This window comes from Pseudophryne corroboree, chromosome 6 (assembly GCF_028390025.1).
Source record: "Pseudophryne corroboree isolate aPseCor3 chromosome 6, aPseCor3.hap2, whole genome shotgun sequence".
Taxonomy (NCBI): Eukaryota; Metazoa; Chordata; class Amphibia; order Anura; family Myobatrachidae; genus Pseudophryne; species Pseudophryne corroboree.
The window spans coordinates 727,524,287-727,536,890 of NC_086449.1; the positions used below are offsets into that span (position 1 = coordinate 727,524,287).

A 12,604-nucleotide genomic window follows, 5' to 3' on the forward strand; every position below is an offset into this window, starting at 1 on the left:
ACAATCCGGGTTACTGGTAGATATATTTCAGTTTGCAGTTGTTACTACAAGCTGGGGGGGGCAGTGTGAAGACTGGGGGGGGGAGGGTCAGGAGCCTTCTTGGTTCGGTGCCATTAAGACTATGATGGCTGACATGTCATCCCAGCTTGATGCAAATAAGCAAGCAACACTACAACTGCAACAGGCGGTTGAGGACCTTGCAGCAAAGGCTGATGAGACATCCTTCCCTCCATAGTTCAGGGCCACTTAAGCGTGGGCTGCCTGCTACTCTAGCAGATGAGGATATTCTGGAAGAGGGGAAGGAGTTGGAACCTGATATAGAAGATTCCACTCCTGCAGAGGGTATTGAACCCCTAATCTTGCTATCAGAGATAGAAACATAGAATTTGATGGCAGATAAGAACCACTTGGCCCATCTAGTCTGCCCCTTTTTTTTATCCTTTAGGCCATGGGTCTTCAACCTGTGGCCCTCCAGCTGCTGTGGAACTACACATCCCAGCATGCCCTGCCTCAGTTTTAGCATGCTTTAATAGCAAAACTGTGGCAGGTCATACTGGGATGTGTAGTTCCACAGCAGCTGGAGGGCCGCAGGTTGAAGACCGATGCTTTAGGCAATCTCATCCCTTTTTGAACCTTAATTCTTTAATGTACTGAAAGTCCCTTTAGAAGAGGCTGCTTCAACGCAGTCATTTTTTCTTGGGCAGAAAAAAGTTAACATCACTTTCCCTGATTCTCCAGAATTAGATGAGGTTTTTAAACAAGCCTGGAAAAATCCTGATAAAAGACATCAGGTTACAAGGAGGTTTTTACATTCTTTCCCATTCACACCAGAGTGTAGAAGATATTGGGAAGAACCGCCAGCTGTTGATGTCTCTGTCTCCCGCCTCTCTAAGAAGGCTGTGTCATCGGCCCCTGGGTCTTTTCAGCTCAAGGATCCTGGGGATAGGAAAATAGAAACAACGCCAAAATCTATTTACACAGCGGCTGGCGTATCACAAGGGCTTTGCGGGGGGCATGCCCCATGTCACTACGGTTTCCCTAATTAAACACATTCAGGACACTGCAAGAATACTGTGTGACTCTCTCAAGGAAATAGGTTCTATTAATGCTAGATCTACTACCATTGCAGTGTCGGCACGCAGAACCTTGTGGTTGCGTCAGTGGATTGCCAACGCAGATTCCAAGCGCAGTGTGGAGAGTCTCCCTTTTTCAGGGGAATGGCTTTTTGGGGTTGAGTTAGATACATGGATTTCTAAGGTCACTGCGGGGAAATCCATGTTTCTTCCCTCTAGGGCCCCTCCGGCTAGGCATACCTACCCGGGGCCGTCTACTCATTCCTTTCGGACCTCTAGATTCAGGTCTAGAGCCAGAGGTACCTCCAATGCGGCGCGAGGCTCCAGAGGTAAGATTAGAAAACCAGCTGCTACAGCTATTTCCCAGTACCCAAACACCAGTGCAGCTTCCACGAAAGCTTCAGCATGACTGTGCCTCCCCACCCCGGGGGGATCTCGCGGTGGGATCTTGTCTACGTCACTTCAGCTACATCTGGGCAGACTCTTGCCATGATACCTGGCTAAAGGAACTAATTTCCCAGGGTTACAAGCTGGAGTCTGACAGCGCTCCTCCCCAACAATTTTTCAAATCAGGCTTACCAGTTTTGGAGCATACCAGAGTTACGCTACAACAAACTATCCTCAAATTAGTCCAGTCCCAGGTCATTGTTCCAGTACCACTGTTGCAACAAAGAAAAGGTTATTATTCCAACCTGTTCGGGGTACCGAAACCAGACGGACCGATAAAACCCATTCTGAATCTCAAATCCCTGAACCCTTACCTCAAGGTTTTCAAGTTCAAGATGGAGTCCCTGTGGGCGGTAATTGCGGGCCTGGAAGAACGGGAGCTCATGGTGTCTCTGGATATAAATGATGCTTATCTCCACATCCCGATTTGGCCCCCTCACCAAGCTTTTCTGAGGTTTGAACGATCACTATCAGTTTCAGGCGTTACCCTTCGGCCTGTCCACAGCTCCGAGGGTCTTCATGAAGGTGATGGCGGAGATGATGTTCCAACTCCGGGTCCAGGGGGTCAATATGGTTCCTTATCTTGACAATCTTTTGATAAAGGCGAGATCCAGGGAGCTGTTATTGCTCCATATAGACCGCACTATCCATCTTCTGTTGTGACATGGGTGGATCCTTAATTTCCAGAAGTCCCGACTAGAGCCAACACAGCACCTCCTGTTCCTGGGAATGTTACTGGATACGGCGGCCCAAAAAGTCTTCCTCCCAGAGAACAAAGTGAGAACGCTACAGGAGATGGTCCGAATGATCCTCCGGCCTACAAGTATATCCCTCCATCTTTGCATAAAATTGTTGGGGAAGATGGTAGCCTCATATGAGGCGATTCAGTATGGACGGTTCCATGCCAGAACGTTTCAGTTGGATCTCCTGAGAAAATGGTCCGTATCACATCTTCAGATGCACCGGATAATACGCCTGTCGCCTCAAGCCAGAATTTCCCTCCTGTGGTGGCTACAGTCCTCCAACCTACTGGAAGGTCGAAGTTTCAGCATCCCGGATTGGATCCTCCTCACGACAGGTGAGATTCTGAGGGGATGGGGAGCTGTTACCCAAGGGGCTCAGTTCCAGGACAGGTGGTCAGCCCACGAAGCCCTACTTTCTATCAACATTCTGGAACTTCGGGCGCTCTTCAATGCTCTACTTCAGGCCCACTCTACAAGATCAGTGGGGTCTTCCTGGGCGGTTGCCGTGGAGTGTCGGCCTTACAATTATGCCGAGCTGCTACCTGGTTGGGAAAGAAGACCTTTGTGAAGTTCTACAAGTTTGATACCCTGGCCAAAGAGGATACCCAGTTTGGGCAGGTGGTTTTGCAGATGTCTCTGCACGTTCTCACCCGTTCTGGATGCTTTGGGATGTCCCCATCGTACTAAGTTAACCCCAGTATCCCTTATGGATGCCAGAGAAAACAGGATTTTAATACCTACCGGTAAATCCCTTTCTCGTAGCCCATAAGGGATACTGGGCGCCCGCCTCAGTGCGTTGACTTGTCTGCAGGTTCTTTTCTTTTCTAAAAAGTTACCTGTTCAGCTGTTGCTGTTTGTTCCAGCCGTTTGCTGGTTGTTTTATGTTATGGTGTGCTGGTGTATGAATCTCACCACTCGTTGTTGTGTTCCTTCTCTCCAGTACGTCCTTTCTCCTTTGGCCACTATTTTGCTTAACTTCCTGTGGGAGGGGCATAGAGGGGATGAGCCAGCACACCCAGTTGAAGAAATTTTAAGTGCACCGGCTCCTTTGGACCCCTTCTATACCCCATCGTACTAAGTTCACCCAAGTATCCCTTATGGACTACGAGAAAGGGATTACCGGTAGGTTTTAAAATCCCATTTTTTTTATATTTAATTTGCAAAAATCTCAAAACTTTTTTCACGTTGTCATGGTGTACTGTGGGAAAAATAAATGTATTCCAGTTTGGAATAAGGCTGTAAAATGTGGAAAAAGTGCAGCGCTATGAATACTTTCCGGATGCACTGTAGATACCACCACTGGAACTCAATTCCTCTCCTTATCAGGCTTTCCTCCTCTCTCCTAATCTTCAAACTTTCTTTCAAAACCCAGTTCTCTGTATCCATACCTTCTCCTTCACACACCCCACACCGCCCTGTTATCCTGTGTCTGACTACCCCTTCCATATAGATGTGGATTAGCCAGTGCTGGTTTCCGGTTTATTGTGATTTACATAGACTCTTACATAGGCTTACCATACTATCCCTTTAAACTGGGACACTCCTAAATTACATTGGTTCTGCGACTTACTGACTTCAAGCCAGTATTTCACTTGGTTTTACTCAGCCACAGAACCTGTGTAATTCATGAGCGTCCCTGTTTAAAGGGATATTATGGTAAGACTATTCTTAAATAAAGTGCAACACACTGCAGCCTCTCCATGTTTGGTGATGAAGAGGGGATGTGTCTTATGCACTCTTCTGCCTACGACTTTATAAGCATCACAAACCTGGCATCATTTTGCTTGAACAGAGTAGCGCGAGTAGCATTTCACACAACTCCCTTCAAAGAGCTGGTGTTGTCTAGGTTCCAGTTTGGAGTGTCCACTGTTTGGCGCATTTCTCAGAGTAAATTACAGCTGCAGTGCACTGTGGTGCAGGTATAACTACTCCATGCATTCATTTCAGCTGAGACGTTCTCACAAGAATATATATACGGTTGTGGTTTACAGTATTGCTGTGCTGAATATGACATTAAAGCCAGATCCATCTGTTTTATAACATGTAACCTGGTGGCTACTTACTGGTCCTCACTGGTTCATACTACTGACCACACTGTAGTTTTCACGATCAAAATAATCTAAACCAATGATTTCCCAAACGACTTAATTACAGTCCAGGTTTTAAGGCTATTCATGCTTGAATCCAAATGGTTAAATCAAATTGACTGAGGTACTAATTAAGTCACCTGTGCACAGCATGGATATCCTTAAAACCTGGACTGTAATGACGGAGTTTGGAAAACTAATCTAAACTATGAATATCCTGTAGGGGTCACCGCTGCTGAGTTATTTTCACAATACTTTGTTTAGGGCTGTGGTTCTCATATGCAGTTCTCAAGACACCCTAACGGTCCAGGTTTTAAGTATATCCATGCTTGGCCACAAGTGACTTAATTAGTACCTCAGTCAGTTTAATTTAACCATCTGTGCTGAGCCATGGATATACATAAAATGTGGACCGTTAGGGTGCCTTGAGGGCCATGTTTGCCCTTAAAGCTGCCCCCCTCTTTGCAATTTTTTGGTTTGCATAAGGAGCAAATCTTACATTTCATTATAAAAACTCAGAATATGCATATTTGGCGGCTTTAAAGACATTTCTTTGTTGTGGATTGGTGTTCACGGCAAATTCTAGTTTTATGGTCATTCTCATTGGTGTAATTAGTTTTGATTGTTTCCTTTTTGTTTGTTTTTTTGCAAACTGTAATCTTCTATTCGTTTTGAATCTTTCATACTATTTGGTACTGTGGAGCAATGCTGCGCCTTATTAGTCAACAACAATAATAATAATAATAATAATAATAATAATAATAAATAATATATATCTGCTGCTTCTGAAGATGCATAGCCATCAGTTTACTATCAGGGTTGTGTATACCCTCTGCCAGTGGTGGGTTTTTCTTTGTTGAGGAAAAGGGTTACCTAAAGACCATGTGTAGGAGCCACACAGGGCTGGAATATTTTTCCACCCATATATTAGAAGCTTTGAAATTCTCAAAATTCAATTTGCGAGGAGCATAAGCATTGAAGAAGACGATGAGTAGAAGGCCACTTTTGAAACACAGTATCTAAAATAATTAACTTTGTCATGCTATTTTACATCCCTGTGTTAGTACAACATTTCATTATAGGTTTTCTTGGACTGTTTGTCAACTTACAATTGTCTTAATGATATTTTGATTTATTCTCCCACTGTCTGGTAAAACCAGGCCTTCAGTGTCTTGATAAAGGCTTGTAACAGTCGCATGTTCAATGCTTGGCCTACATATGAAAATGTGGCTTTTAAATCAAATCTATTCTGTTGAACTACCCAGAGCCTATTGGCCTGAAAGCCGTACACTACTTCCTAGGTTTTGTAAATTACAATCAATCATTTATTAAATAAATATTCTTCTTTCATCATTACCATCACCAGCTTCTCCATAAAAGGGGTGCGGTGTCTGCCTTCCTGATCCTTTAAAGGAACTTTTCCTTCTTCTCCAGACCTAAGAATCCCTGATCCTACCCTACATTTCTTTCCCCCTTAGATTGAGAGGGGGACAGTTTTATTTCAGCATAATAAGGTAGACTGACCTCATTCATGTGGCTTCTTCTCAAAGACATTCTGTTGGCTTGGCACAACAATTTCTATTGACAACTGAGACGTCAGGCAAACTAGCGTCAGAGTAATGGAGTTTTGTTTTTAAGGAGATCTTAACTCTATTACAGTTTTCATTGGTTGAATAAAATCTCCATTCTCATCCCTTTGTGTATCCATGTTATTAGAAATGTCATCCTCTCCATGTTCCTTCGATACTCTGGACTAAGAACATCAGCAGCACTCCTGTGTCTTAGAACCTTGCTGAATAGTGGCAGTCACATACAGTGTCCTTCGATTGTTTGACAATCTGTCATGGACAAATATTTTGTTGGTAGGGAACCTTGGGCCTAACTCGGATGTACACTAATACACTTGCAGCTGTGGATTTGTAGGCACGAAAATGTGATCACTACATACAAATATGCTGAGCGGTTGCAAAGCCTCCTGGGGGGAGGCGGAGGCAGCGCTGGGAGATGAGCTCATCTCCGCGCCGCCTCTCCCTATCTAGTAAACGGGTCCGTTTATGCAGCCACTGACCCGGTATTCAACCCGGGAATAACACTGCTTTATTCCCGGGTTGAATTACCGGGTCAGGTGACCCTGGAATTCCGCCATGGCGCTTTCACATTGCACACTGACCCTTGTTACGGGTTATTTGTACAATGTGAAAGGGGTATTACAGATGTAGAACCTGTAACCCCCTGATGATGACCCTTTTTGGGGGGACTAGGATTCTTTTTTTTTTTTTCCACTCCCATCGCCCTATTTGCACACTAAATCAGTGGTTCTCGAACTCAGGAGTTTTATCAAAGCGTGGAGAGAGGTGAAGTACCAGTCAGTCCGCTTCTGTTATTTTACAGGCTGTGTTTGAAAAATAAGCTGATTGGTACTTTATCTCTCTCAACTTTATTTCCCTCCAAGTTTTGATAAATCTCCCCTCCTGTACGGTGTGGAAAGTGGGATTTGTTAGGGTTCCTGCAGACTGGAGCTGAGAAACACTGTATTACACCAATAATTAAAGCTGGCACAGGGGAAAGGCAAATCGCTACTCGCATGCTTATTCTTAGGTTATTTCAATTTAGAAAACATCTTACAATTATGACACATTATTTAAGTAGAACTGCTATTCTCAGATATGGCAACTAAACTTTACTAAAACCCACAAATGTTAGTAATGTTTATTTGCTTAGTAGAGTAGGGGCTGCATTTACTCAAAAATTAAACCATAGCTCTGAAGGTCTTAGGCAACCTGCTCAAGTAATTTAGTGGAAAATAAATTAACTTTCCTGTCCTTTTTTCTTGCATTTCAGCTGCTGTCACTTTTATTTGAAGACTTGTTTAAAAAATTTAACTCTGAGATGAAAAAGATTGCTGACCAGGTCATCCCGAAACAACGGGCGGCTCAGTTTGATGTTGTGAAACACATGCGTCAGGACCAAATCACCAATGGCATGGTGAATGCCATATCTACGGTAAGATGTGGAGATCTCTATATTGTACTTATTTTTTTTTTCTTTTTCTTTGACTTGATCATAGTTTTAGATAAACTGGAAAAAGAATGGCAGCGCCTCTATAAGAATATTTCCATTTAAAGCTTTTTAACTTCAGAAGTGTATATTTTCTTAGTTGCGCTGACGGGGATTCGTTCCTATGTCGGAACAAATCCCTGTTGCTCCAGTATGTACCCAGCCTTAAGCTGAGCATACACTATACAATTATCTGTCAGATAATCTCAAAGATCTGGCTGGTTGGAATGAATATCTGGTAATGGATGAGAGCAAATGACAGTTGACTATTTGCGCCAAACACTGGAAAACAGACAAAAAGTGTCGTTCATACAAATTGGTTATATCCCTCACAGTTTTTGTCCGTTTTCCAGTGTTTGAAGCAAATGGTTGATTGGAGTATTAGACGTTCCATTCTTTATATTTCCATTATAGCGGACAATTTAATGCAGATATACCGCAGAATATAATTGAAGGTGAGAGTGAAGGAAACCCTCACTTTAATAACTTGGGGGTCTATTTACTAAAACTTGGATGGAGATAAAGTGGACGGAGATGAAGTACCAGCCAATCAGCTCCTAATTGCCATGTCACAGTCTGGGTTTGAAAAATGAAAGGAGCTGGTTGGTAGGTACTTTATCTCCATCTAAGGCTTAGTAAATTGACCCCTTGGTTTTAAAGGGAGAGTTGTTAATGGTCAGTGTGTACGTTGGAGTCCTGGTTTGTTTTCATTTGCAGAATGTGAGATGTGAACACACTTGTGTATATACTAAGCATTCTTTATAAAATGTTTACTTTCACTTCTTGCCTTGGTTATATTCAAAGAAGTAATTGATATTCTTATTTATTTTTTTCTTAGTAATTTGGGCAGCATGGGAAAGTTTGGCAACTATGTGAGTTTAATGTGTTCAGTTGGATGGGAACCTCAACAGCTCAGGAAGGGAATGTTGTTATTTCCCAATTCTTATTATTACACAGACAGTATCTAAGATGTTGATCTCTGGACATGAAAATGTGCTAATAGGACAAAAAAAGAAAAAAAATCGGCCTACATGAACATTTTCTATAACCAATATGGAGGTCCCACCCTCAGGAAGCAGGGATCTTCTTTCTAATGCTGGGTACACACCAGAACGACTCGCAAATGAGCAATGTCGTTAAAGATTTCCCTTGAACTCCCCGGCAGCTCCCTGGCAGTCCTTGACAAACGATATAGGGGGTCATTCCGAGTTGATCGCTCGCTAGCCACTTTTTGCAGCGCTGCGATCAGGTTAAATCTAGGCAAAACTGTGTATGCACTGCAATGCATAGGCGCGTTGTATGGGTACAAATAGGATTGGTGATGGGCAATGGATTTAACAAATCCTTTCGCACAGCCGATCGCAAGGTGATTGACAGAAAGAGGATGTCAACTGACCATTTTCTGGGAGTGTTTGGAAAAACGCAGGCGTGTTCAAGCGTTTGCAGGGCGAGTGTCTGACGTCAATTCCAGGACCAAAAAGATTGAAGTAATCGCAGCGGCTGAGTAAGTCCAGAGCTACTCAGAAATTGCAAAAAAAAAACGTTTTTGTGCCGTCGGCTGCAAAAGCGTCTGCACACTTGCAAGCGAAAATACACCCCCCCATAGGTGGCGACTATCTGATCGCAGCACAGCAAAAAGTTGCTAGCGAGCGATCAACTCTGAATGACCCCCATAGTGCATTACACAAAAGGTATATCTTAAAGATCGTTCAAAAGATCTAGGAATGGCCATGTCTAGAGGTATGCTGTCGTTAACTATAGCATCAGATCTTCTCTGCAGCAAGGAAGATCTAAAGATATGACAAACGACCCGCAGGACCGTGCACTAGATCATTATCGTTAGTGAAAGGTACACGTTTTGCATATCAAACCCGATGTTTTAAAATCATGCAGTCGTCCATAGAATCGTCCTGGTGTGTACCCAGCATAAGAGCAGTCCCTTAGATCTTTATGAGCTGGCCGGTTTGTGGTTTCTTCCTACACAAGATTACAGAATTGTCTAATTCTCTAGATCCCATATTCTTTTTTTTTTTTACTGATTTTTTTAAAGTTTTTGTGCAACTTTATTTTATGGACCATTACTTTTAGCTACCACTTGCCTTTTTTTCAGGATCTTACATGCCTTCATACCTTACTGCTTTATTCTAGAGTCTTCTGTCTTCAGAAAGCACCATTCTCTGCTGTTGTCTGACACTTAGAATTAGGTTTGAGTGGCACTGTAACTCTTCTACCTTTTGATATGGTGCATTTGGTGGGCTCCACCATGTAGCTTGTAGAGTGGATGTTTACTACCCTTTCTCACCATTTGAGCTCGTGTTTTGTTGTCCCCTGTACTTTATGAATGTTTGTTCCTATGGCTCCCTTTTGTATCCAAAGATCAATGTAAGTGTTCTTGTCTCTCTTCGGGAATGAGCAGGCTTGGACTGGCCCACAGGGGTACAGGGGAAACCACCAGGCCCACCTCCTGCTCTAAGGATCAGGTTCCAGACTGTGCACTTGAATTATACATTATACATATGTTACCTTATACTGGACAATGGTGTATTTTCTGCAGCAGCTGAATTTACTGTTTATCTTTTTGAAGAGGACCAGACGTTGCACTCTCTAATGCAGTCATCTCCAACCCATAGCTCGTGAGCTACCGGTTGCTCGCCGTAGTATTTTCGGTAGCTCACAAAGCGCACGGGCTTGGGCAGTTACTGGAACTCCTCCTCCATTCATTTTTAATATGGTGGCAGCCGTCAGCTCGTGGACCGGCAGTGGCGGCACCTGATTGGCTTCTGGACCGCGAGTGTTGATTGGCTCACTTACCAACACCATATTTTAAATGCCCGCCGCCGGAGACTCTGTCACCCCCACGGCAGCTGCTCTCCGGACTTCACAGGAGAGGCGCGCGCTGCGCTGTCCTCCCCTTCCATCCCTCATACAGGAGGAGCAGCACCGGCAGCAGTAGAAGAAGCCAGCAAGGGTTAGCACTGCGGGGGGGGGGCATTATATCTGGCACTGCGGGGGGGGGGGGGGCATTTTATCTGGCACTGCGGGGGGCATTTTATCTGGCACTGCGGGGGGGGGGCATTTTATCTGGCACTGTGGGGGGCATTTTATCTGGCACTGCAGGGGGCATTTTAAATGGCACTGCGGGGGGAATTGTATCTGGCACTGGTGGGGGCATTATTTGTGTATCTGGCACTGCTGAGGGACATTATTTGTGTATCTGGCACTACGCGGGGGAGAGCATTACTTGTAGTTGTGAGGCCACTCCCACTTTTGTGAGGCCATACCCACTTTAGCAGGAACGCACGCGCATTGCTGGGGAGGAGGTAGCTCTTTCAGAGGTTTTATTTTCCGAAAGTAGCTCACACCCCAATTAAGGTTGGAGACCACTGCTCTAATGGTTAGTCAAACCAATGAGGTGGCAGGTCACACCCCCTCTGCAGACTGGCCACACCCCTAACATGGGCCCCTACCACTGCATTCCCCCGGTGGGCCCTGCATGCCCCAGTCCGACACTAGGAATGAGCTTTACTTGCTTTGTGTGTTTGTAGCTAAACCCACTCCCATTCATCTAGATTTCTACACCTGGAAGCTTGGTACAGTAATTCCACATAGTCCTCTTTACGGTCATCAAGATTCTATGTCGCGGTCTATGGTACATGAAGGTGGTATTCGGAAGGAAATTAATTTGAATTAAGCTTCCAAAAGTCGTCTCTTTCCTCCCTATCTTATTGACTTTGAGACATCCTCATTAGTTTGTTTTAAACCCCAGGTGACTGATGGAGAAAATTAAGGTTTGCTAAATGATTTACTGTAATTATGAAATCTCAGAGCTTCCATTACTGGGTTGTGTAATTTTGTTGATCACAGTGTATTTCCTTCATTTTGTTCAATTTACTTCGTTAGTCTGTGTCTTCCATTAGCTTCAGCGAAAAATATATATCTGTAAGCAAAAAAAAAAATCTTTTTTTGCTTTTTCCCAGTTTAAGAGAACAGATAAATGCATTTATATTTATATGTTTAATCAGTCCATTTTTAAGATTTAATAGGAGACTCTTATTGGATGCTAGCATTCTGAAAGAAGAATTGCTCTTTGAGCCAATGATGTGGCCAGGGCCGGTGAAAGGTCTCTCTGCACCCTAGGCAAAGCTTTAGTCTGGCGCCCCCTAACCTGCAAAAAAAAAAAAAACACCACCACCTCTCGGAGGGCAGATGCAGGTGGCCACTAGGTGGGCTGGGGTGAATTGCATCATTATACATATACAGAGGAAAGGGACAACACTCAAGGACTTTTAAAGGTGAAAAAGTATATTGTAATCAAAGTCACAACATTTTGTGACTTTGTTCGCAGTATACTTTCACTTTCAAATCCTTGAGTGGGGACCATTCTTTCTGCCTATGTATACACGCTAGCCGGCATGTTAAGGATTGCATAGTACACTGAGGCCAATTTCACATTTTCGCTAAGTGCCGAGATATGCATCCGCATATGGGGTCTGGTGGGGATATTTAATTATATGTGAATACATACTTATATACACACACACATACATATAGTTGTTTGCTCCTTATTGTGTTCCATTCCCCCATCTGTAAGTACATTACTGACCCCCCTCTTCCATATGTACTGTGTGTGCCCCAGTGCCTGTGTTTTCCCTATTATGCTATGTACAAGTGTAGACCACCCATCGGGCTGTAAGATCTGCACTGTCTGTGGTCCCGCAGAACCCCCGTGGGTTACCTAAAAGTTGTTTCCTTGTTTTCCGTGGTAATTGGTTCCTCTTACAGGCGGCAGCAGCATTAGAGCGACGCTGCAGGTGCAGACATGTAGTCAGATGCTGCTTGCTAATGGAGAGCCGGGATCTAGGGGCCTGGAGGAGGTGCACCAGGGCTATGAGAAGCGGATGTAGGGGTGCCCCCCCGGGATCCACAGTTACATCCTCCCCTATGTGCCTTCACATGACGTGATGTTACACATGTCAGCACAGAGGAAACTCTGAGACATTATGATTGCGGCAGCTGTACCTGATTACACCCACAGCATTAGCCAGCGCAGTGTAAAAGGAGGAGGTCACATTCATATAATTCAGTTTTTTGTTAGATGAATTCAGTAGCGCCCTCCAGAGGATGGCGCCCCTAGGCAGCCGCCTAAAGCTGCCTAACGGTAGAGCCGGCCCTGGATGTGGCTGTGGATTCTGTTGCA

General features: G+C 44.2%; 1 protein-coding gene across 1 annotated transcript in view; it reads left to right on the plus strand.

Annotated features, from left to right (window-relative positions):
* POLR3B (RNA polymerase III subunit B) overlaps positions 1-12,604 on the plus strand; it is a 345,554-nt gene that overhangs the window by 125,797 nt on the left and 207,153 nt on the right. The window contains exon 13 of the mRNA XM_063928431.1: positions 7,192-7,353. Coding sequence (XP_063784501.1) covers positions 7,192-7,353 — 162 coding nt within the window. The remainder of the gene's footprint in view (positions 1-7,191; positions 7,354-12,604) is intronic.